This window comes from Chamaea fasciata, unplaced genomic scaffold, assembly GCF_029207755.1.
Source record: "Chamaea fasciata isolate MVZ Bird 193981 ecotype frontalis unplaced genomic scaffold, bChaFas1.0.hap1 SCAF_5, whole genome shotgun sequence".
Lineage (NCBI taxonomy): Eukaryota > Metazoa > Chordata > Aves > Passeriformes > Sylviidae > Chamaea > Chamaea fasciata.
The window spans coordinates 34,680,479-34,707,459 of record NW_027094090.1 but is presented as its reverse complement, the minus strand read 5'-3'; the positions used below and the strand labels follow the sequence as shown (position 1 = coordinate 34,707,459).

At 39.4% G+C, this 26,981-nt stretch overlaps 1 protein-coding gene across 1 annotated transcript; it reads left to right on the top strand.

The window, feature by feature from the left end:
* Nucleotides 1-5,505: 5,505 nt before the first annotated feature.
* On the top strand, nt 5,506-11,736 carry IL26 (interleukin 26). Its single transcript, XM_066184577.1, has 5 exons — nt 5,506-5,676; nt 6,037-6,093; nt 7,543-7,674; nt 11,499-11,564; nt 11,650-11,736. Exons 1-5 carry the CDS (start codon nt 5,506-5,508, stop codon nt 11,734-11,736), a joined length of 513 nt encoding a protein of 170 aa, XP_066040674.1.
* The last annotated feature ends 15,245 nt before the right edge of the window (nt 11,737-26,981 follow it).

The window sequence follows — 26,981 nt, the reverse complement described above, 5'->3', positions numbered from 1 at the left end:
TGTATGTCACAAGAAAATACGAGGAGTTTGGAATAGCCACCTACCCACGTGGGAAGGCTGAGCTGTTGTTGCCAAGCACATCTGTCCACTCTGCAGAAACACTGCTGTGCAGGGGTTTCCCAGTGTGAGTTTGGTGGTGGCAAACAAATGTTTTCTAAAAAGATTTTGGGGATTGAATCACTATTACTAAATGAGATCACTCGACTGGTTGATGGGAACGATGCTCAAACATTTTTTCATATCTGTTTCTTTCATAATCTCTATTCTTAAATGCAAGACTACATGAATGTGACTAGGAAAGGCTATATACATAAAGGTTTTTTGTCAAATTCAGATCCTTGTCCAGCCAGGAAGTGATTACTAATTTTTAACTACATAAGTGGACATTTGAGATGTATCTTGAATTAGATAACACTAAACATTCTTCTGAAGCAGTTAATAGTTGGCCATAAAAACTGCTACTGCTTAGAAAACTATTTTTTTGTTTGTTGCCTATTTCTGTGCACAAATGCAAGATTTTTGTTCTAGTATCTTGGTGGTTTCAAAATGGATGCTGAGTATACTCTGCAATCTGTCTCTGAAGACTTAATGTACTGAACCTTCCTATCAGATTTCTGAAGTAAAACTAGCTTGGCAGATTATTGTCAGCCATCTGTCACCAAACTGAAACACAGTTTCAAACAAAGCAGGCCTGTAGCACAGTGAGATCTACCACTTGAACCAGTCCTAAGAATGACAGAGGACTCACAGCATGTTTTATAGCAATTTACATTTAAAGCTTACTCAGAAGTTGTTATACATAAAGTACAAAGAGGTACAAATGCCCAGGGAAAATGTAATTGTGTTTGGGGTTTTTTTTGTTTTGTTTTGGGTTGATTTGGTTTACTTTGTCATCTGGGTTTGAGTCTGATTTCTGCTTTACTTAATACCTTAAAATTTTTATGAGGTTTGTGTAAGGCATAGAGTGAAAAACTTCTGAGGGAATTGGATTTGTGGACCTGGTGGTAAAGTTCCACAGAGATAACTAAGGGACCAGAGCATCTTTCGTCTGAGGAGAGGCAGTGAGAGTTGGGACTGTTGAGCTTGGGGAAGAGTCAAGGAGATCTCACCAATGTGTACAAATGCCTGAAAAGATGAAGCAAAGAAGAGAGCCAGGCTCCTCTCAGTGGTGCCCAGTGACAAGAGGAAACAGGAACAAATTAAAATCCCTGAAATTCCACCTGAACATAAGACAGTTTTCTACTGTGTCCGAAACTTCACACAGGTTGACCAGAGAGGTTGTGAAGTCTCATCTTCAGAGATATTCAAAACCTGACTAGACATAGCCCCAGGCAAGCAGCTGTAGGTGGTCCTTCTGGCACAGGTGTGCTGGACAAGATGACTTCCAGAGGTCACTTCTGACCTAAATCTTCATGGCTTTTTGGCAAAGGCAGTTGAGGGGCACCTAGACAGGCACCATGAAAAGCAGGTGAGCAAATGTAGGGATTCTGTGTGTAAGGATGGGAAAAGCACCAGACTGACATCCAGTCCTAGACATCCAGTGATTTTGATTTTCTTTGCACTGTCCTTATTTCATTTATGCAGGTTTATTTTTCCTAACCAGGGCAGTGTGTGTATAATATGTAAGCTGTAGCTGCTGGTACCATCTGTTTGTGCTATTCTGTTGTTCCCCTGACGTTTATGACTACTGAGGCTGCTGGTAGTGAATCACTGGGTGCCTGTGTGCTGAGTTTGTGTGGGTAATTTAGGTACCCTTGTCTGAAAAATTGGCTCATAATAGTTCTGTATTTGTACAAAATCTAGAGCAGCCCCAAGGGTTCCTATTATACTAATAGAAGTCGCAAGAAACAGTTTAACTCTGGTGGGTATTAAGGACTTACCTATGTGTTCATTACAACCACTTTTAGAAAACTGCAGACTCAGTATTGAATGCTAGGAGCTTCTCTTCTTCAAACTACTCTCTCCAAGGGAGGTACTCGGCTATCTCAATCTTTTATGTCCTAACAATGTTGTCACCCTCAGTTTTTCTAAAATCTATCTAAACCTTCTTGTTGTTTATCAAACTATATTTCTGAGGACAAGAACTGCACCTCTTCATGAAAACCTCTTATTTTTTAAGACCAAAGTGCATCAAACAGGATAAGGAAACAAGAGAAATAGTAGAGAATAGTCTTAAGAGAAAGCATAACATTAGCAGCAGCAAAGCAAATATGAGTAATGTTCATAGGAAGTACACGGCATTTAATTCTAGTTATACTAACAGGAAATGAAATAAACAGAAATTGTGAAAAGTGAGAAGATTCATAAGTAAGAAACTAGACAAGGGTTTTTGTGGATGGCAAAAGCCACTTAAGCTGCAAAACAACCAGTACATATGATTGTTACCTTAAATGGTCTAACAGAACTTTACAACACTGTTAGATGTACGTGTTTGCTCTCCACAGATCAAGAGAATTTAATGTTAAAAATATCTACTAAGCTCATGTTGATCAAGACAATGGCTCACAATAAGGCAGGGAAGAAAGGATCTTCCTCAGGCTGCTGTTTTCAGGCACTCACATGGAACATAGGTCATACACACCTTTCTCTGAAACTTAGTCCCTACACAGGGTAAATCAGGCAAGATTTTCTTGTCTAATAAGCTGACTACTTTGGTGGTTTTCCTTACACTTTTTCTTTAGTTATTTTTTTTCTTGTTCATTCTTATGGTCATAAGCTTTACACACTGTATAGATGTAACACACGAACTTTGCTTGTGTTATCAGAATTGTATTGTTCCTGAAGTATTTGCTGATAGTCTATATCTAAAATTTTCCATTAGAGAGAGAGCCCATTTTCCCTTGGGCAGGGTCCTTGGACTTCTCTGGCTTCCAGCCTATGCATGGATGCCAACATGCTTTGTAGTGTGCTTTGTTGTTGTCCTCAGACTATCTCTGGGTACATCAGTTCCACTCCCCATACAAAGCTTGGCAGGTATTTTCTGTCCTCAGTGCTAAAAGAGCTGGTCCCTGAATTTGTTTTTTCTTCTGCTTCTTATAACTTTAAAATACTGAGAAATACTTGTTCTTTGCTATTCTGTATTATTTATACCATAGTTATGTCTGGGTGCCCGAGCAGCCCTACAATACTGTGTACAAAGTGCTACACAAGACCCAGAAAGAAAAGACCATCTTTGCTCTGAACAAATAACACATGAAAAAGTTGAAGAATATTGGCTATTTTTTGACTAGAAATCAAATCACCATATCAAAAATTGTGGGAGTGTAATTGATTTTACGGGATTGGTTATTAAATGGTAGCCTTCATTCTTTTATGAAAGGAGTGACAGGAAAGCCCTATTTTATTTTTATTTCTTTTTTAAAGTATGACTATCTTGCACTTCCATCCATCTGCATCCTTTCATGCTACCCAGTTGAAAAGTTAGCCAATTCAGTAAGACATTTACTGTTTCACATCCAGAGGTGTCTAAAGCCCAAGGAAAAGGTGTCACTTAGAGCCCTGCAAGTGGCGTGTGAGATGTTCACAGAAGAGACAAAATGAAACTTGTGGGCTCAAGGGTTTTCCAGCAACATTAGAAGTTTCAGAGATGTTGAACATTATTGATTTTCTTATGAAAAGCCTCTACAGACTGGCTACATGACCCATTTATTCCATTTAGAGGAAAACTGTTGACCAAGGAGTACCACACCAAGGCAGTTCTGTATTCTGACTGTATTGCTTTCACCCAAGATCCTCTTCTAGTAATAAACTAGCAATAAGAGGCTAATCTGCTGTCTACACGGCATGTGTGCTCAGGTTCAGTGTGCCTCACTGGCAAGCCTGACCAGCATTTAGGGTGTTTAAATACAGACTGCAGTTCACATGAGCACTAAAATCCACATAAAGCCTCAGGCCATCATCATATCCACTTTCCAAAAGCTAAAGATATCCTTGCCTTGATGATTCTTTTTGTCCCTGGACCCTATCAGCACTTCAGTGCCAGTAGATGGCTCTGTGGAAAAATGCATTTCCCAGAGCTGTTACAGGTGGGATGCTTGAAGAGCCCTGTTTGTCTGTAGGCTGCATGCACCCTTGTCTGTGTAAATGGTCAGCAGGACTGAGGCTGGAGTGAACTAATTACCCAGCTTGTCTCACCTTTCTTCCTTCTAGAGCTGACACATATCCCAGGCCCAGGCACACTAGTGGCACCATGGAGGGACCAACAGCTCTGCTACTGGATCTGACAGATCATGGTCACTTTGAGTCATTTCACTTGCAGTTTAAACCACTTTGTCTGATCTGTTTAAGGTTTTCTATGTTGCTTTTGAAACATTAAACAAGTAAAAAGCTCTGTCCTTTTTGAATGTTTCAAGGGCTTGCTTCTACATCCAACAAAAATGGTATCAAGGAAATTTTGTTCTAGACCAAAACCTGCTTCCTTCATCTTCTTGCACACACCTCAGCCAGTTCCAGGATCTTGACATTTGACTTTAAACCATCCTTGGCTTAACAGCCTCACATGGCTCATATTACTTCACCATTTCCAAGTCTGTCCTTGGAGTGATGTTCTTGCCTGTCTGTAGTGGTTGTCAGCAGCATTTGGCAGTCTTGGAAACAGGCCAGAGGCAGAGATTGACCAATCTCTGTTTGACCACCTTGGTAGAACAGTGATCATTTGATTCTACTGTTTCACTTTTACCACCTCAGTGATGGATGTGCCGGGGTCTTGCACATTATTTCCCAGTGCCCACGACTCTCAGTGGGCTTTCAAAGTGACTTGATAGCCAAGGATGCCCTGGTCCTTCTGCAGAGCCCTCTCTGGAGCACCCCCTTTCCCACTAAGAAGCCTACTGCTCCTACTGGGGCAAAGTCTGCCCTGGAGAAAGGCTACAGGATTTTAAAAAAGCAGCAAAGACCTTTGCTATTAGATGCTATATCCTGGAAAAAATACTCTACTCAAAAACTGAACAGGGAACTTTTAAACACCGTGCAGTCCAGCTTCCTTATAGATAATAGATTTTTTTAATGCTTCTCTGGGTAAATCAGGAAAGGTTTTTTTCCTTTCTGGCCGTTACCTTTCAGAAAAGTGCTGCCATATGGTTTTGTGGAAAAATTTAAAAAAACCCAGAATGCATTTGGCATACTTTGTTGCGAAACTAAACTAACGCTCAGCTACCTTTTCCTCACTTGACCACCACTTAAATGAAAGAAGACTTCTCATATGATAGGGAAGTTCTTCTTTCTTAGAAACCTTGACCCTGTTGCCAGTAAATATGGAGATACCGTTTAGACAAACGTCACAGATGATTGTGGTCAAATTTGTTGAAAGTGGAGCAAGATGTATAAAAAAGCACAGCAAAAATACCGATCAGCCACCACATGAGCAATAGGTTATCTACGTGAGCATCTCGGGGAAGGAGCTACTTTGAGGGTTAACAAAATTAGGTTAACCTCTGTCATCTAACCAGTCTGGCTGTATCACACATGCTGCTGTGACTGTAGAGGCTTGAAGATTTGGGAGCGAAGATGAAAGGAAGTTCTATTTTCAGATCTGGGCATTTTTTATTTCTGCTTTGTCTTTTTGCTGTGGAAGGCAAAAAGTCACCTACAGGAAAACATACCTGCCGAAAAGTACTCCTCTCCCAGGTGACAGAGAACCTGTATATCAAGGCAACTAGTTTGAAATCATCTGTCCCTGTAAGTTGATCCCACTAATTGAAAAAGTTTATTTTTATTTATAGATGCTTCTTTATTAGTTTAATTACTGGGCTTCTGGAAACTTTAATAAGTTGAATGATCTCAACAGTCCTGAGAGACAGGGTAAGGTGTCAATTTCTTTTGTAAAGGTGGGGAAAAATGGTGCATAGAAGATTCATAGAGGATGAGTTTTCCATGAGAGAAATTTGCAGGTTGGAATACAGGTTTACTAAGTCCTCACTCAACCTCTGAAGATGATGATGAAGATTAATATTATTGTTACTAAGTTTTGTACAAACCGAACTTGAAACTGTCTCCTTCTGCTTGGGTTAATTAATACTATCATATTACATTTTACAGAAGGATCTCATCAAGACCACGAGACTGCTTAAAAAGACTACAAAAATGCTGTTTATGGTAAGATTTATACTACCGGTTTTCCATTTCCTTACTTTGTCTTTCCTTTGTCAATAGAAACAGGAATATGTGATCCAAAGCAATGACAGCTGATGCAAAAATCACTTGTGTTTCATTGGGAAAGACATTTATGAAAGCCACATGCTTAATGAAGTTCTCTGCTTAGAGGAAGTGTGTTATTTCTGTTGCAAGAAAGGGATATTCCCCTGGGACATGAAGGGACAGTTGATCATGGTATGGGGAGAAAGAGGTGGATTTGGAAAGCCTGCCTGGAGGCACTTCTTTGTAGGCAGCTGAATTCATACTGTGCCAGGGATGTTGGGGTGAGGTTGTTTGTTGGTCAGGGAGGAGTGTGCTTGTGGTAGCACTCACTCCTGGGATCCCTGCCTGCATGTGAACCTTCCAGGAATGCTTTCAGGCATCAGCCCTCAGAGGAGGAACAGAATCACAGCCACTGTCTCGCAGCTGAGGCACTTTCTGCTGAGGGTGTGCAGTACCATGGATAGCCCAAGGATGTTGCAGAGAGCTGAGACACCCAAGGAGCTGCTTTGAGCTTAGACCTCTGCAGGTGCACTGGAAGAGGGACACCAGGATTCCCAGTGCAATTCAGCATGGGAGTAAGAAACAAACCTTGGGGTGTCTAATTGTAAGTGACTCTAAGTGCATGAGATATTTTAGTTTTCTTCATGCAGAGATATAGTCAACAAGGCAAACTGAGTTGGTTTATCCTTAAATGTAGACCCATTGGCCTTTGAGGTCCCTTGGAATTCACCGATTACCTTGGGTGGGAAGGCTCCTCACTTGTCTGTGGGACCTACACACAGATATCCACATCTGAGAGGTGTCATCTGCAGCTGCATTACCCTCCTGACAGGAATCTCACATCTGACACTTCATTCCATTGCCTAAAAATAGATATATAGTAATTTGAAATACCTTTATGTATCCAAGAGAACCCACAGGTCAGGCAGATACAACACAGAGTTGACAGGATGACTGGTCTTTTCTGGAACAGGAGTTGGGGATGGGCTGGATACCCCACAGCATATCAAATGGCATGGGACAGTGTTGTGAAGGAATGGGAAAATGACACCCACAAAGACTCCTACAATTTGACCAAGGATGGTCTGACTTGACTCCCCAATTTATCTTCCATTCCCTTTTCATGTTAAGTACATTTGTTGCTGTTGCCTCTGTTCAGGATTGGTTTTACCAATAGTCCTGTGCCTGCCAGCACAGCACTCTCCTGTCTTTCCTTCAGAAGCCACAGAGGCAGATTGAGCTGTTTGAAACAAAAGGAAGCAGGTCAATTGAATACTAAAATTCACAAAAATGGTTTCATTGATTGCACACTTTCTAAATATACATGTTTTTATGAGGCCGAAATTTTAGTCCAAATTTGACTTGTGAGGTGTTCATTTGGCAAATCATTACTTGATTTGTTTTCAGACAAACTGCAGTGTTCGAGATCAGCTCCTCTCTTTCTATGTGAAAGATGTCTTCAGTCGTCTTGAGGTAGGAAGTGACAAGTTGTACTTTATTAGTGCCTTCCAGGTCCTGCAAGCAAACATGGATGCCTGTGTGAGTATATTCCTGAGACCTAAGCTAAGTCTGTCCATCTGAAAAGTTAGGGAAGGGCTCCATCTCAGTTTTTCAGCAGACGGAGGGGCAGAGGGTGATTCAGAGTCATGGTGTGTCCCATGGCACAGGGGACCCAAATTCACGAGGGCTTCTCCACTGGGCCTAGGGAAGTTTAACACTGTTCATTCACCCCCAGAGTGATCCTGTGGGGAGTGTACAAGGTGGTGGAGATTCCATGGACCCAAGCCACTTCCCTACTGATGATGTCACCTTGTTCTGCCCTCTGATCACTAAAGTTGCAAAGAAACAGGGTGATCACAGGGAGAAATGGGACTCCTCAAATATCTGTGATGTAACAGTGGTAATGCTTTCCTTCTTCAATACCATACTCTCTGCGGGTGTGTAATCTTTACTCACACGTCATCTCTGCTCCTCTGTACTGAATTTTGAAAGAACTGGTGCTGTCTCATAGGTAAGCAGAGGCCACGATTATGAAGCCCGTGGGAGAAGTTCCTATGTATTAGCTGTGCTTACAGTCAGAGCAGGTTGTCAGAAAGTGATTCTGCCCACTGGCAAAATGTCTCCAGGTGCCCCAGCAAACAGGCACTTTTACCAACTCTGCCTAAGTAATAACAGGACAGCAGTTAGAGCACACTTTTGCCTGTGCAAATATACTTACTAACATAGCAGGTAGGATGATAAGATGACGTCACCACTTGTTGGTCATTTCTCATCTAATTTTTACAGGTAAACAAATAGTGACTGGGTGTGTCTTAAAACTAAATATCCTACGGATATTTTTTTTCCCCCCTAAATCTGAAGTCCTCACAAACAACAATGTCCCAGAAAGTGGAGCCTGACCTAGGGTGAAATATAGCCATGGATATCCAGGCAAACATCTATTGCAATTTTAAAAAGTGAGAGCAGGATGGCAAGTCAATGAATTAATGAATTAAATTAATTGAAACTTTGTCTAATCTGAACTGCATGGTAGCATAAAAGAAAGGGACATTCTTAAAACATTTTGTTCTACATGCACAAAAATATTTGCTGTGCGGAAGCAGCTTCAGAGATCTCTTTGCAGAGTTATGGGTCAGAACTCAACTGGGATATTTGCATAATGTAAAAAGATTCAAATCTTAATGGGAGAAAACTTCACCCGCTTTCAGGTTCTGTATTTCAAACCATGCTAAACAGTTGTGATTTAGAGCATTATTCACAGCGGTCTACTGTGATCAAACTGCTGTGATTATTTGTGTCTCTCAAAATTCCAGATAATGCTACAATTCCAGAATGTGATAATATAATTTCAGATGGTATAATATGCTTTATAGAGATCACATTCTTGTCTGGAAAAACAATTACATTCTATACAAATGCCAGTACACACTGAGGAGTTTAGACTGTCAACTGTGACTGAATATTCAGTGACTGTATCTTGCTAGATAGCTTAGTAATACATTTGTTTCTGTGCTATATGGAGACAAAATGCCATAGTTTTCTCAGAGCTCCTGCATTCTTTTTCATAATTAGTGCCAGTGTTTTACCCAAAAGAAGTCCAAACAAAACAACTTACATTTTTGGGTCTTAAAAAGTGCTGGTAAGAGAGATAAGACTGTCCCTGCTAGTATGAAAACAAGAGCTCTTTGAGAAATGATGGCTTGTCATGATTTTCTAGGAGACACCTCATTTCTGGAAACAAATACTTTTTGAAATGTTTGTATTAATTCAAACACAGCAATACAAAACCATGTGAAAGAATAACAAAAATTATGAATAGAGTGAAAGTAATGGATCCATCGCTAATACTAAACTTGAGATTTTTTCATCATATTATTCCTCAGTAAATTAGCACTCATTCACCTATGTACGTAAACTCTTTGGTTGTTATTATCTACTTGAGCTATAAGATGTTTATCAGAAGGGATTTCCCTATGACAACATACTTATGTAATTAATTTTTTACCTTTCAAGAATAAAGTTCTCTATACAACTAAAGGAAACAGTGATACCTTTATAGACATATTCACCTTACATTATTTCACAAACTCAGGCTGTAATTCAGCCTGCCAGAGGCATGTGTGCTACCTAAAAATCCCGACAATATTTGCCTCCCAACCGCTTCCAAATGCTTCATACTACAAAATTATGATTCTCACTCTGCCAATTCTTGGTTTTGTCCAAACAAGGAAGCATTATTATTTTTTAATTATATAGGGGCCCAAGTTCAGTTTTTTAGAAATATGTAAGTTTGGAAATCCCTAAACTGATTTTCTGTGGCAAAGTCAGAATTTTTCATTTAGACTATGACTACTAGGTAAAAGGAACAGACATTTTTCCTTGGATATTTGAAGCATCCTCCTGAAGCACCACTGACTGCAGTACTTGCTTGAGTGCCCTGGTCAGCATTGCTGACAACAGTGTGAAGTTGCTTCTGAGCTTAGACTTAGTGTTCCTACATCAGTAGCACATTGTGGAAGTGAATGTACCACTCATATTTGAGTGGAGTGCAGAAGGACAATATACTCCCTGCAGAGCCTTTAATATTTCTCTGTCATTTTAGGCAGAGCTTGTAGACCTCAAGCTGAGTTGGAGTAATGTTTTCAATACTCTAACTTGCTGGCTAGCTCATTTAGTTACTTGCAGTATATGCAGGAGGATAAGAGTTTGTGATGACCAACATACTCATTTAAGGTCAGTTCTGCTACCAAATGATATTTTGTGGAAATCTGTATCATCATAGAGGATGGAGATCATTAAAAAAAGAAAAGCAAAAACAAAAACAAAACACCAAAACAAAACAAAACAAAACAAACAAACAAACAAAAAACCCCAAAACCCCACCAGTTCCAAGTTAGAAAGAACTGCCCTGGTTGGAAGATTTTCTACAATTTACTTTTATTTACACTCTCTTTTAAAGATTTGCTTTTTTCCCCCACTTTCATCATGTGAGGTGACTTTGGGAAGCACAAAAGGCAACCTGAAAATATTTGTGCTCCTTTTTAAGGTACTGTGTGTGAAATAGAAAAGGACTAACCATTCAGTACAGAGGAGTTATTTCCCTCCATGAGTTGAGATGAGAACCTTTGCCTTTTATCTTTTCAATTGTGTTCTCCTTGTTCGCGTATTGAAAAACATCAAATTTTTCCATTTTGTTTCTTTGAAAGAATGTATCTTCCCTTTTCTCAATCCAGGTAGCTGAGGATCAGCAAGCCATGTTGCTCAGAAAGCTTAATCTGGCAACTCTTAAAAAACCAGCTGGAACAGCTTTGGGTGGCCAGTGCTGAGTGGCCAGAGATAGGTGGTGAGGAGACAACAAAGCCCTCCAGACTGTAATTAGTCAGACAGTGGAGAAATGGGAAGGGAAACGGAGAAAAACATGAATTAACTTTATAAACATATTTGGAGGGCTTGCAGAAATGTGCAGATTTTCTCCCTGTACTTTGCAAAGGTCTTTGGCCCTCAGTCTTGCCTTCTCTCTGCTTCAGAGGTTCTGAGGGTTCAGAACTAAAGGACCGTGAATCTTAGAGCTAGGATACAATATGCAAAAGCTGTAACTGCAACTTATGTAAAGATTCCTGAGATAAATAGAAAGTGTTTAATAAGAAAACTTAGAGGTGCTCATAGTACCAATTTTCGTGTTGTGAACTCAACTTGGCAGGAAGCATGCAGGTAAAAGAACGCATTTGAAGTGTTGGGAGATACTGAAATGATGCCGAGATCACGCATTTTACTGGTAGCCCTACAGTGCCACACTGTGGGCTGGACTCTTCCTCATCACTGTGTCTTTATATCAGCATCTTTGGGGTTTTTTCATCCTTCAGCTTCCGTGTGCTCCATCCACAAGGTTAACTTCTGCAGTCAAAAAGTTAAGGAGAATATTTCTTAAGGTAAGAACAGGAGGTGCCGGCTCCCCACTGCACAGCTCAAGGGCTGTCGCTAGTTTCTTCTCTAATGCCTTTATCTTCTCAACAGCTTGGAGATCAGGGAATCTACAAGGCCATCCATGAGCTGGACATTCTCCTTCCCTGGATTCAGGCCTACATACAAACCATCATATGAAGAATGAGGAGGTGACAGACATCATGCTGCTTCTGTGAGAAGAACAGAACAATACCCAAAAGGCCTGAAAATTGACTGAGAGACAGATGAACAATGTGTCTGGCAGTAACCATCCCACAGAAAGAGACCCTCTGTAACACAAGTGGCATGAGAAAGGTTTTCATAAGATTTCCTGGTTAGCCTGGCACAGCAGCTTTGCCTGTTCTACCTCTGGAGCAGTTAGAGCCTGCTGTGCTTCCCATCCTGCCTGCCTGCCTTGCAGGCAGTCCCCAAACACACCGCACCAGCAGAACGTGGAATCTGCTACCCTGGGATCAGGCACAATGCCCCACGTGCTGTGGGCATGATCTTGCCGTGGCTTGTGCCGCCCTGTGTGAACACAGTTCAAAGCAACAGTTCAGAAAATCACTTTGGAAAATCCCACCCCTAAGCTATATTTCATTTGGAGCTTGTGGTTGTAAATATTTAACTCTACACACAAGCCTTTCTACATGTAAATAAGAAAAACAATTATATACTGCTATCTTTATTATTAACTTAAGTAAATAATTGATCCCTAATAAAAATACACAGTTCATGTAAAAGTATTTTTTTTTTGGACTCATGTATGACCTTCAGATGTCACAAGATATACATGAGCTCAGACACTCAAAAACATAGTAAATGGATTGCTTTCACTGGGATTGTAAAATGATTTGTGAGAAGTTTATGGAAGTTAATGGTAGTGGTTTCCAAAATGTTTTTCATATGGTATGGAATGAAGATGGAGATCTAGCTTTCTCACATTTTTAAAGATTTACCAGGAGAAAATATCTAGCTGATAAACATATTCCAAATCCACATGTTTGGCAGTTCCATAGGGCTGAGATTCTGCAAATCTTCAAATCTCATAGTTCTACTATGTCAGGAGCATTTGAAACCATAAATGTGATAACATTGATAAGCCTGAGCTAGTTCTTCTTCTGACAAATGTCTAATATGAGACAGTTGCTATGAAAAATAATTTTTTTCAGTTGAAGACAAAATGGTTGATTAGAGGGGCAGTGGAAATTTGATATCATGGTCTTTTTGGAGCAATTTAATTTTTAATTAACACAATGTCCCTTTTAACGGATTTTTTTTTTTTCACAGCTCACCCATTAATGTTTGAAATTTAACTTTCCCTTCAGTTTCAGTGTTTTTTGACCAAACTGGTGAATGGAATAGAAAATTGACCCATGGGCATCACCTCTCCAGCCTTCATCAGGCATAATTGTCCAGTACTTGCTGCTGGTAGGAAACAATAGCTGGGATCTGGGAGCCCTGTGTCTGTGGGAGTTGGAGGGACTGCTGTTTCTCTTCCTCAGAAGGGAACCAGTGACACCTGCATACAGAAAAACTGCCACGTGTAATTGGGAAGATCCATGGGCAATAGTTTCATGTGATTCAGGCTGACAAAGACTTCTCTTGTGGAAATTTTGCACATCCAGTCAGTGGGTGACACATGAAGACATGAAGAGACAGATGACCTTTAAAAAGGCCAAGTAACACCTTCCCTGACACATTACATTCCTGGGGTCAGCCAGCAGACCTCCCACAGCAGGGTGTGAGGTCAGGCTGCAGCAAGGCTCAGCCTCCACTTATCTGACAAGGAAATCAAGCTATTTTATGGCATAAAAGCTTAGAACTTGTTTATTTCAGCCATCATATGGTTTGGGACACTTTGCGGATTCTTAGTTGCCTTGTCTATAACATGACAGTATGTTTGGAATGATGCATCGCTTCATACAGTAATGAAAATCACATTTTCAAATCAATTAACCACTCCTGGATGAAATCTAAAATATAGCATCTGCAAAATAAAGGACTTCACCTAATGCAAAAGTAACGTGGTAAGTGATACATGCCACATGCAGGCTACCTAACAACAAATATTGCTTTGAGTCTTCACAAAAATATAGCAAAATATAATAAATATATTAAATACATTCAGCTGTCAATTCAAAGTAATAAGTATGGACAAAAGCTTGTTGCCTTTTAAAACCGGACAAGTAAAGGAGTGCATTTTAATTTTACAGATGAGACTGTAGGTGTCACTCTTAGAAAACAAGACTTGTGTTAGTCTCAGTTAACTGCTGACTTCAGCTGATGGAGAAAGTGTTAGCGCATATTTCATAAGTAGTTTCCTTGGATGGAAACTGAGATAGATATGCAGTTGGGTTAGAAAGACTGAATTATTTAAATTCAATTGCCAAAAATGTAGAATTGAAATAAACAATGCCGGGTAAGAACAATGAGCATATAGCAACAAACTGGTTATGAATTCAGCCTCTAGTTTTACTGTAGAATTCTTATGTGACTATAGACAAGTTCCTTTATTAAGGTACTGTTTTCCTTTGACAAATTGAAAAACTGTCTATCAATTATTTGTTCAAGTTAATTTAGCATACAGAAATCCTCAGAAGGAAATTATTTCCCATGTAATGTTAATTGATATCACTGTTGCTTAGCGTGGCTCATCTTATCACAGTGTTTTGGTCTTTTTGAAGCAGTGACTCTTATTAAGTGGGGAAAAAAAAGTATTTTATGACTGTTACTGCAAAAGCAAGAATGAAAAATATGTGGCTGTGCATTAAAATTGTCACTAGATCACAGCTTCTTGAAAAACACCGATCTAGTGGAAAGTAGTACCTGCACATGCAGTTTTGGTGTTATGTAAATAGTACAGCAACAGTCAGCAAAGACAATTTCCATCACATGCAAGATCATGTACAATTTTCTGGTTTCCCTGAAGTGTTTTTTTTCTCTGAAGTGCAAAATCTTCAGAAAAGAGCTTACCTCTTAATAAATAATTTCTGCTATAGGCCCAACCATCTACAGCCAATTCCTGATCTCATCTGAAGCCCTGGTGTTATAATGTAGTCATAGAATCATGGAATCATAATATCATAGAATTTTTCAGGTTGGAAAATATCATTCAGATCATCCAGTCCAGCCATTAACCCAGCACTGCTAAGTCCACCATAAAACCATGTCCCCAAGTGCCAAATCCACAGATCTTTTACCTGCCTGCAGGGGTGGTAACTCAACCACTTTTCTGGGCAGCCTGTTCCAGTGCTTGACAAACTTTCTTGGTTGCAACTTGACAGTGCTTTCAGAGAAGAATATTTCCCAATCTCCAATCTAAACAAATCCTGGCAAATGCTGGGACAGTTTCCCTTGGAGACCATTAGAAGGATTAGATTAGAAGACTGTTTCCTGAAACATGGAAATAAGAACGGTATTTGGACAATGATACAACTTGTGTTGGATTTGGGTGTTTGGTCACTGTTTCTTTTGGCCCACAACATACACTGCTTTCTAGAGACTGCAATATCAGAATCTTCACTGCAAAGATGTGTGGCCAAAGGTGAAATGCTTGGAATTTTGGTCTAGTGATTAATGAGATGCTCCCCAAGTAGCCCCCAGTAGCCAGTGAGCTCAGATACTCAAATGAAGTCATCTCCCCCTCATTAATTGTGGGGCTGCCAAGAGAAGGGGTGCCTGGACAGAAAGTGCTGTTGCACAGGAATGGGAGAGATATGGCAGCCCCTGTACAGCTGCAGTGGTCACCTTACAGCTTCTCCCATCTTTAGCCAACCATCTTCATGTTGCAAATAATGAGTGCCCTGAGGATATCCCCTCCTAAATACTGCCAGGAGCTGCTGAGCTGTGGAACATTCACTCTCCAAGAACATGTCTGGAGAATGGGCTCACCTCAAATCTGTTTTCACTCAAAAATCAGTGTTTAGATTGACATTCCTATTCTGTTGGCATCAGTGGAAGAGTGATTTGGAAACGTAAAGGCAACCAGTAGGTTTATTGCTCTAAAGGAGCATTGATTGCCAGAGGGAAAAGGAGGGCATAGGAAGACCACTGATTGAGAGTGGAGGTTATTGTGGAATAAAGATGTCAGTGAAATATGTCAGAAGTAAGTTTAAATTGCAAAACATTATGGATAATGGTTTTTTTTCAGTCCTGAGGATGGAGCAGGTTGATGAAAGGCATCAATGATGATAAAGCCACAGGGTTCGCAGGGTAAATGAGGCTGTCAAGGGACTCTGGAGTCTTCTGGCCTGACCTTCTGCGCAAACAGGGCACACTAGGAGGTCAAACCAGGGTGCTTTGGTTTGGGCGTTATCCAGTTGGATCTTAAAAAAAATCCCTGATAGGAGTGATGGAAGGCTGACTTTGAAGGGCCATTGCATAATTTCTAGTTGGGTAAAGTATAACAGAGCTGAATGGAGCCACAGCTGAAGAGGAAGGGGTTTTGTTTCCAAAGGAAACAAAAAAACTTTAGCTGAAAGGAAACCTGTGAGAACTGCCTGGTTTATGTTTGTGTGAGGTGAATGACAAATTGCAGGCATGGGTCCAGTCCTGTGCAAGGAAAGTGTTGACTGAATTTTGAAACAGAATTAAGGCAGCTGAGAAGTCACAGATAATTCACTTCTGGTAAATTATTTCTGAAGGTTGCAGGCCCCTCTCAATTTGTACTGAGGTTTTTGGTCCAAACCCCTGGGGATGAAAACCAGCCCACTCCTGACCTGGGTCCTGGCTCCTATCCTTGCAGCATGGGCACTGCCAGGGAGGTTTCTAATGTGTGGCCCATAAAAGGGTCATGCTGATCTGTCTGCTCCTTGGCCATTGACTCTGGATATCCCCAGAGTGCCCCACCTCCTCATCCCAGGTTGTAATGCCCTTTTAAGAGTTTTGTTGGCTTCTGGTAGGTTTTCTGCCTCAACAAACTGGAAAAGAGCAAAAGAACATGTTATGCTAGCATAATAAAGTAATATCAGCTATCTGATTACCATTCCTTGATTTTTGAATTGTCAGAGATAGAAACCTGAGAAAATACAAATTTAATTCTATTTAGTGGAAGAGGATGTATAGATGTAGAAGCAACTTGAGGAAGAAGAGTGTAGAAGAGGAGTGATGATGAAGGAACAGAGGAGCCTGGGGTGCTTGGGTTTTGTCTGTATGTTTTAGCATGTTGCTGTATTTTGCACATTAAAAAATCTACTTAAAGAAAGCTGGATGTAAAGTTTCTAGCAGCTGAAGTTGTAGAGAAAAGAATGAAACTTACACAGAAATTATGAATTAGGTTATTTATGGATATTAAGGTGAATATAGATATTGCAGATACTATAGATACTAAGATATTGAGGTGTGAACAGGTTTGGTTTTGCTGTTCAAACAGCCCTTTAATCAATTCTGTTTCTTCTTTAATAAAATCTTATTTTTCTTTTATTTAAGACCCCCAAAAGTCTTTCACACTCTTGACATAATAACTGAATTTGGGGTTAATGACGTACATAATTTGTTAATATTAACCAATGGATGCTTTCCTTTCCACTTTCTGCCATTGCTGCTTATTCAAATTATTTTGGCTGTGCTTTCAAATGAGCTGATGGAAAGGAAGTAACTTCCTTGAAGTAGCCATGGTGCAGGGGGGCCCTTTTATTTGCTTGTTTCTTCTAAAGATTCAACAAGCAGTTGTTAACAGCAGAATAGACCCTGGTGGTTTTATTGCTGTAGGTGAAGCCTGTAACCCATGTCGATCACTGATTAAGCATCATCAATTATTGCCTGATTTTTTCCTCCCTGCATGAAAGACGAAGTGGTTTGTGCCAGCCCAGCTCATTGTCCCTAACCACGCGTGAAGAACCTGCTGACGTCTCCTAGGCAAATTTTGTCATGTCAGTCTAAATGTTTTCTCTGTTCCTGTAGAGTGACTAAGGAATAACCAGTAGCAATTTCCAAGTGAAGAGAGCTTGCAGAGATAAACCACAGGTGCCTTGAATTAGTCACTTGATAAAGCTATTTACAAGTGAGCCTCTTAGATGTGAGGAAAAGGTTTTTTTGTGAATGAGAAACCACAGGCTGTCAGTGGAAAAGACAACCTGTTTTTCTGCCCGCGGCAGGGGAAAGAGTGCTCCACGTACAGCGACACCCGCGAGGGTCACAGATGTGAATCCCAAGATGGAGCACAACTGCAGCACAGAATGAGAAGTTCAAAGCTTGGAGAAAATTGTGGGGTTGCAGAAGGGTACAAAAAGGGGTTGCAGCATCAGACACAGAGCTGCAATTTGAGTTGGTGGTTTGGCCTCTTTGAGACCAGCAAACTGAGCTTGCACGACCTGCGTCCCTAAAAGAGCCTGCTGATACTAAGGGGTGATTGTGGCAAGTATCTGACTGATACAAACTGCACTCAGCTGATAGATAAGTTCAGCACAATCTGATTTCAGACCATCTGAAGCAAGATCATGGTGCTTATTCCTCTATACAGAGAAAAGACAAGTGACTCTTTGGGGAGGTTTTATAGAAGGAAGTGAAGAGGCCATACTAGTCTAGTGGCAATCTATTAAAGAGTATTTCCCCAGCCTAAACTCTGGAATGAGAGTTTCACTCATGAGTGTAAAGAGATTTAAGAATTGTTACAAACTGCATGTGTTGGAGTAGGGCAAAAAGAGTGAATACATGTGCTCAACTCGTCTGCATAAGGACTACTGAGAGGAAGCAGAAGGATGTAATTTTTGTGTGTGGTTTTACTATTGGTTTTCTGAGCCTGGTCCAGCTTTTCCTTTATTTGAAATGTTGGAATATTGAAAAGGATTTAAAGAATAGTTATAAGAAAATTTGCCTTCTGATACAAGACATTAAAGATATCCATTCAATCCCATCAATGAGAGGGAAGATTATATACAGCCTCCAGATACTGAGCACAGGAGTGGAATGAGTTCCTCTGAAATATTTAACCGTATGAACACATCTCTGTTTCTTTTTTAGGAAGGCTGTTGCAGAGTTTCACATTCTGATTGCCAGAAGTCTTTCATTTTCTGGCCTGAATTTACTCACAGACAGGTTATAGAAATTTTGTCTAGTGCCAGTTTATTCTGTTAGCTTACATGACTAACTGAATTTGTTGTTTTCCCACGGTAATGTAGCTCAAGTAACTGGGTCTTCTCAGCTTTTATTTTTCTAAAGCTGAACAATCCCAACTTTTCTAGTCTCCTTTTAGAAAGCAGGAGCTCTCTGTTTGTTTTCTGGACCATTTCTAGTTTTAACTTAACTATATAGCACAGGGTTAACCCGAAAGTGTACACTGGCATTGCTCCCCTCAGTCTTCTGGAAACACCCCACCCAGTTAACCTTCACAATGTCCATTTCCATTGCAACATTGCTTTGATGGTTCCTGTGATGAGCAATGGCACCATGGAGTCATTCTCCTCCTCCAACCTTCTTTTGTGACTGTCACTGTGGGTTAGTTATTTAAGATCCTGTCAAGCTCAGTATTGAATTCTTGAAGGTAGGTTCTACTACTTTTTTGAGCAACTCACTCTGATATTTAATGTTACTCATGCTGAAGCAATTCGAGCCTGTTGTACCAGGCCCTTTCGCTATGCCCAGGGCAACATTTGCCTTCACAGCTGCAAAGGTGAAATCCACTTCCATTCAGTTATCCACCAGCACTTCCAGGTCGTCAACAGCAGGCTTACAGTCTAATTTTTTTTCTCTTTTTATTTTCTTTTCTTTTTTTTTTTTTTTTAGGCAAATTCTTAATCATTTTAAATAATTTTGCACTTATGACTTGCAGAAACCCCTGTCTTGCTTCGTGTTTATCTTTACCTTCTAGCCCACTGATTAGCTCCTTTAAGTAATGTTTCTTTTGGAAACGTTAGTTAGAAACAAAAGGTTTCTTTTTGAAATGAAAATATAATTGTTTAACTGAAAAGTTACAAATCAGATGACAACATCCATTCTTATTCAGATAATGAGCATCTACCGTAATGATGCCTTTTGCAGTAGTACTAACCTTCTGTCAAAAAGACCCACACACATCCTAAATCTATGAATATCAGCAAAGCATAACCTTCTGATTTGGGATGACTAAATAAACAAAGTGAATCCGTTCCTTCTTCAACCATGCAACATTTCTTTATCACTGACTTCTGGACACACAGTTCACACAAAGACTTCCTTGAAAGCAGAGGAGGAACTGATACATCCCACCACAGGCTCTTTTAAGTGCAATTCAAGCTACAATGCCATAAATTAGAGATATTTTTAATCTATACCTGTATAGGAGAAGATCTTTGACTTTTTTCAAATATTTAATTTCTTCTTCCACAAATATTTATTGCTATACACTTATCTGTCTACTCATTTCTGATTATTCTGGTTCAGGGTCTTGTACAAAAAAGATTTTAATTTCATGCTTCCTGTTGCTTAGACCGATCCCCTTCAGTGCTTAAACATTTCAGGTACGATCGAAATTGTGGCAAGATAACTTTTGTCTTCAGTAGCAAAAGGAGAAATACTATAAGAGTAGATTAGTGGGTTACAAAAATTGGTGTTAAGGACCCAACTTCTGCACTGTGCTTGTTATGAGTTTATTTTGAATTTACTCTAGGCTGGTCCTGCAGCCTGAGCTCCTGTTAACAATTGGATAACATCAAGGGAGTTTCTGAAAACACTTTCCATCTTTATTATATCTGAAAGGAGCTAAATTTTGCTGGCTCCCAGAGTGCTCCCTTATGCAAGCCAAACTGAAGTGAATGGTGAACAGGAGATTGGTTTTAAGTTCCCAAACGTAGAACAAACATAGAGGATCTCACTGATTTGCCATTTTGCCCTGTACGGGCAGGAAAAAAAAAATAAAAGTCAGTCTAAAATGTCTTTGGGCTTTTGTTTCTTGGCGGCTATTGAACCAGAACTGATGGTTCTCCAGAAGAAAATTTATGGAAAGGGCAGAGGAGTTCAGGTGTGTTGATGGAAACCAGAGTTGCTGTGCCTGAGTTCTGAGCTGTCTGCAATTAATACTCAGCTTGTCTGTGGACTGTTGCAAAGCTGCAAAAGCACTGTTATACTGTGCTTGTGCACACGGAGGCATAGGTAGCGCACCACAGTTTAAGCCTGGAGTTTCACAGCTCCTCTGCTACTGATATCCACACTAGCTAGATTAAAATAAACCCACCCTAGCTGTTGTAGCAATATGCTATGGTTTCCCCTTAAATTTTTCTGTACGGCTATACACATAGGTAGGCTGGAGTGTCAAAATCAGGAGTACTGAAAAAAGATAAAGTGAGAGCCCAGAGCCCTGTACACATTAATACAAAACAGAACAATCAGTTTAGGTGGCAGGCTCCTTTCACTACTCTTTTTCCTGAGTTTTGGAAGTTTTTCATTGTTTCCATATAGACTTTCCTAGGTATTATAAGGGATATTAATAAAATTAATACTTTCCTAAATCATTAATAAATCTTGAATAATTGATGAAATTAATATTGTTTCACAACAACTAAACAGCAGTGCTAGGAAAGGTATTCCCCTCCTTTATGGTAACTAACTCATATAGGCACTTTAAAATGCCAACACGTGGTCCATCATTAGTAGACCAATCTTGCTGTTGCTTAGCTGTCAAATTCAATGAAGGTGGCAGGAGTTAAATTAGTTGTAAGACTGAAGAATCTCTCGAAATCAGAAGAAACTGCTGACTACTAAAACGTTACTGTCAAGGAAGGAACTGACACCTAAAAAACTGCATGAGTTTCATTTCCTTAGGAAAAGATTAACCAGTCAACCTTCCACAGTAACAACATTTTGGTTGCTTTAAAGTATGCTACTTGAAACTGTATTTTGTTATTTTTGAAAAGAGTAGTTTTTGTAGCTTGGGGGGAAAGAAAGAGCAATATTTGTTTATTTTATTGTCTTTTTAAAAACGTGTTTTATTTTAGTTTGAGGTCAGAAGCTGAGTAGTCTCTTCAAAAAAGCAGCAGAAATTCAGCTTCTCATTTCTTGGGTTTGGGGTTTTTTTAAAGTATTTTTTAGAATTACTAGCTAATTCAATATTTTCATTTCCTAAAGAGGACTAACATACATTCATTCAGAGCACTTCACAGTTGTTAGTTCAGGCCTTTGTAAAAGGAAGATGAGCAAATTTAAAGTGAAGTGCATCCACACTTGACCCACAGTAGCTCTTCTATAGGCAGCCTTACTTCCTGTGGAGATGAAAAGGAAATGTACTTAGGGTGTGAAGCACCTTCTTCATTTTTTAACTACTAAAAAGAAAAGGTCTTGCATATTTCTCCTTGCACTTCAAATTCTGAATCTAAGAGAAAAATCTTTGCAAGAAAACTCTTCTCAAGAAGTCCAGTTCTAAGTAAAATGTTATCTGTGGATGAATTGCTTGTAAGCCTGACTTTGTGGAATTTTTATACGTATCCTGAAGGCTGGACAGAAACAGGTAGGATCAAATCTGTGTACTGATTTGTTTCTTTTCTGTGAGTAAAGATGACTGCCTTGCTTAGTCACACAATTATGAATGGCACTGAAGAGATTGGTAGGTGAGGGGAATCCCCACCGAGCTGTCTCCTGGATTGTTTTAGAAGAAAAGGTTGCACCATGAAGTAGATTTCTTCTAAGAGACATCCTGTGGATGTTTCCAAATGATTATGACTGAAAATATCCACTCTCTAGGCTGGTTTGAAACATTTAATGGGTATTTTCTTACTGATGCTTGAAACAAATCATTGACTTAGCCTCCAACATGTGCCCACATCCACACACTAGTGTTTCCATGTACATACGTGATAATTAACAATTATAAATTATGTAAAGAATAAGAAGAAAATGATCAGATTTTTCCCCGAGATGCTGACATTTCAACTTGGAATATTCAATAAGAAATTAAAGCAGGATTGCTTTCACTACTGTGTACTTTCCAATTTAAATGTGAGTATTAATTACTAACAATAAATATATTTGTAAGATAAAGTACTTACACCATAAAAACAAATACAACTGTACAATGAAAACTCAAATGGCACTTGAATTCCTCATTAGAAGTTAGATCAAGAAGCTCCAATGCAAATAAAAGCCAACATCAAAGAAAATCAGCGTACGGAGGAGGAAAACAAAACCCAACATGGGGAGAAAATTCTGTAAATACAATGAGAGGAAGACGAGCAGGACTGGCTCACTGATGGGTTGATAGTCTGAAAAGTCGCATTTTGATATAGTATCAAGAATGCATGAAACTATTAAGTTGTTACCAATCTACAATGAATTTTCAGTTGAGTCTGTGCTTTTTTGTGAGGCTGCAGGCTAGCCCCTGGTGAGGTTAATGGGGATCCCTGAATGGATTGACCTAGCACATACAGAAACCAATGGCTAGTTCAAGACTAGCATCCTTTGGTCTTCTCTCTCTAAAAATGAAATAGTCCTTCTGTAAAAGAGCCTTGGGTTATAATCACAGCTACCTGGATGTAGAAGTTCCAGGAGTTTTTTGCATCTTTTGAAGGTGGATCTGATCCTATGAAAATGAAACTGTGTAACAGACAGAAAATAGCAGACATCTGTGTATGGAGAGTCGAAGTATAGAGAAAAACATGAATACATTTACTGGGAATTGGGGAAAGACACTGTGTGCAAAACATGACATTTTTTTGCAGTCAGTACTGTACAACGGTAGATGTATACGTATATATTTACAGGAAATATCAGAAAGACAGAACACGGTCAGGCCAAATTACAGTGGAATTGTTTTCTCCGTGAACTAGTTCTCTCAAAGTGAATTAAAATATTACCTTGAAACTAATTGAAATATTTGTGGAAAAAGTTACCATAATACTAGCATGCTGGTCTCATGAAGAGCAGGGCTATTAGAGAATCACAGAATCATAGAATTTCCTGAGCTGGAAAGAACAAAAGAATTAAAAAACCCTGGAAGATCACTTTTGGGAAAACTATTTTAATAAAATATATCTTTATTTGGTAGAATGCTTCAAATCCACCAAGCAAAAAATCCCTTATCTGAAGTCAGTACGTTTCACTGTTAGCATGGGATAGATACCATTGCCTGCTTAGCATTAAAAATCAACAATATTAATTTTGTTGCTGCTAGTGTCTAAAAAGACTAGGCAAAAGTATTTCAAACATATTAAGAAAAACTTTGAAACAATTGTCTTTAAAAAATATGTTTTTCTAAAACAAAGAATAGAAGTTCATGTTTTCTGTCCTTGCCCAGCAAGCATACTAATTAAAAAGTGATTGGAAAAAAATCTCAACTCCAGAACTCTGTATCCCAAGATTAATGAAATTATATAAAACAAGAAGCTTTAAAGTGGAAACAAACTGTAATGATATAATACCATGATATAATGCTCATACCGAGAAGTACCTCCAAAGGATATTATGATGCTGAAAACAGAAAACTTTATTTTATTCTTCTTGGAAGAATGAAGAAGAGAGAGTGAAAATGGAAGATTTTATGTAGAAAAACCTGTAGACACTCCATGGCTGTAGTACAGGAGGTATCACACCAGCCACAATTTATACTGCTGCTGTGTCAACAGTTTTGCTGCTTTTCCACTGATATGGACTTAAACTAAAATTGAATAAGATTTAGAATTTTATTCTATTTTATGGGCAATAGATTTCAATCAGAATTTGAAAGAGTGGAAAAATTTCAGACAGTAGAAATACACAGTAAAAATGCACACCACGTTTGCCCATCATAGTCTGCTACATTGCCATTTCCCCCCCCCATATTTTAATACAAGAAAAAGAGCATTTTGGAACTTCACCTGACTTTCTCATGGTTAGCTCTCATGGGTACCTTATAGTTTCTAAATCATTCATACACGCAGACTGTGTTTTTTTGGGAAGCTGGAATAACGGTTTGTACCAGCTTAAAATATGGCACAAGAAACAAGAAGGAAACTGGTCTCCATTGCATATTGCAGTCCATGCAGAATTAGCAATGAGAAAACACGTGTTTTAGGTCTCTCTTTCCAGGCTCAGGATTCCTCGTATATGTCAATTCAACAGTCTATCAAGGAAAAGAAAAGGAAGACAGAATTATGCTGATTTTAGAAACAGAGACATGAACAGCTATCAATGAAGACAGATGTTCTGAGGAAAATATTTGTTATCTCTAGAAAATCATTTTAACACATGTCCTGAATATTTATATTATTACTGGAGTGTTTAGACAGTATACAGATGATAGTAATACAGTTAAGTCTTTCCATAAAGTTCACCATAGTGTTTGAGAAAGGCCAGCCCAGAACAGCTATTCCTGGCTATCCCCTTTTGGGCAAAGGAAAAACTTGAACTCTTACTTACAGGATAGATGAGTACTCACACCATGAGGGGTAATTATTTCCTGTTGCTAATTCAGAAAGGAATAATTAGGGTTTGGTGGGGAACTCCTGCATGGGTTTACTAAATTAAAAAACTGAAGGAAAGTATGAAGCAGATGTCTTGAGTGAGTAAAAAGTACCAAGATTTTAATAATTTTGGACTTACACTTTAATCACTTCAAGTTGTACTTGTCAGCTCATTATCTATTTGGATGTCTGTCTCTCTAAATGTTCCTTCTCTTTCTTCAGAAGACTCAAAGGCTAATGTATGTTAGAAATTTTTAAGAGGAAAGAGGGATCAATAATATGCTTTTTTCTGCTTGCATTTGCATGCAGACAGGAGTGTGTAAAGGAGGCCAAAGGGCCTTCCTTGTGTCATATTTCAGACTCTACAAACTAGTTTTCCAACTGTCTCATAAAATATAATCTCCAAAGTGTCCTTGAAACAAGCTGAAATTTTGTTTAGAAAAATGTACAGTTAATTTTGAGCATTTCAGAACTTCCCTCTACCCTGAAATTTTGTCTTATAAAACAAAGCAGATGATTTGTGCCAGCATTATCTTTACTGATCGCTGGTTACATCCTCTAAATCACAGAGATCCAGTGGTCAGACAGAGTAGTCTATTACCTCCTCCATGATGTGTATCACTGATTGTCCTAGGTTACAATGTAAGATGTGTCCAAAGTATGTATTCTACCACCATGTTCATGAGCTGTTGAAACCAGGTGGGGCAGTGTTTCCCTTGCCCCCTCCCTCCAGACTATCCTCCATTAATATATGGCCCATCAGTGCCTTGCTGCAGGACTCACAGGTAACTCCCTTTAGGAGCTATCTCTGTTTAATGGGCCATCAAGGACCCACTGCATAACTCATGGAATGATATCATCCCATTGTGAGATGCTCCACTCAGGAGAAGGAGCCAAACATTCCCACCTGGATACAATCTGGAATTTGGGACAGCACGGGTAGCCCATACTACCAGAACTTTCTACAGGATCACTGCTTCAACAAGACCACTTCATCTGGACTGCTACTGCCATCCTAACTAACAGGGTGACAGGTTTATACTGACTCTGTCAGGGGTCTTTTGTACTATTGGTTTTTTAAAATTTTATTTTATTTTACTTTTTTTCCTCCTTTCTATTAAATTGTATTTCTGACTTGGAGTCTCTCACTGGTTTGGCTTTTCAAACCAGTACACACATCTTTATCAGTAGGAGAGTGGTGTGTTGTTTCTTTTTATTTGATTTTTGGTTATGATTTTTGTTTGGTTTGATTGTTATTTTGTTTATTGTTTTAGGGATTTTTGTTCTTTGAGTTTTTTTTTTTTGGCAGGGAAAATGACAGTGTTACAATGTTTGTAAGGGTCAGTTGCAAATTCATAGGATCATAGATATGTTTGGGTTGGAAGAATCTTTAAAGATCATGTAGTTCCAACTACATGGGCAGGGAACCTTCCACTAGACCAGGTTGCTGAGAGCCCCATCCAACCTGGCCTTGAACACTTCCAGGAATAGGGAACCCACAACATCTCTGGGTGATGCTCCAGTGTCTCACCACCTTCACAGTAAAGAATTTCTTCCTAATGCCTAATAATCCTCTTTCCTCTGATATTCTGAAGCCATTCCACCTGTCCTATGACTACATGACCTTGTAAAAAGTCCCTCGCTCACATTCTTGTAAGTCCCCTTTAGTCATGAAGTCCAATTATCAAGACATCTACTTTGCAGATCGTAGCAACATGAATAACAATGTTCAATAATTACATAGCACTGGTACAATCTGTAGGCAAAGTTTAATCACTTAACACCCTCAAATGTGCCAACATCCCCTCCACTGCCACAGCACTGTGGAGGAGGAAACAAAAGAATTACTTCTGTTGTTTTGTAGGAAAGGGAGACTGAGAGGCGAAGCCTGATAGAAGGTCAGAATGACAACTCAGAGAGAGTTTTCCAACCATGGGCTGCTTTCCTGGGGCGGTGATAAATGGAGAAAGCCCCTGTATTTTAGTGAAATGAAAGTCAGGCAGAGATCTGCTGAACTGGCATGGGCAGTTGTTCACTAAACCACTCAGCACTATATGC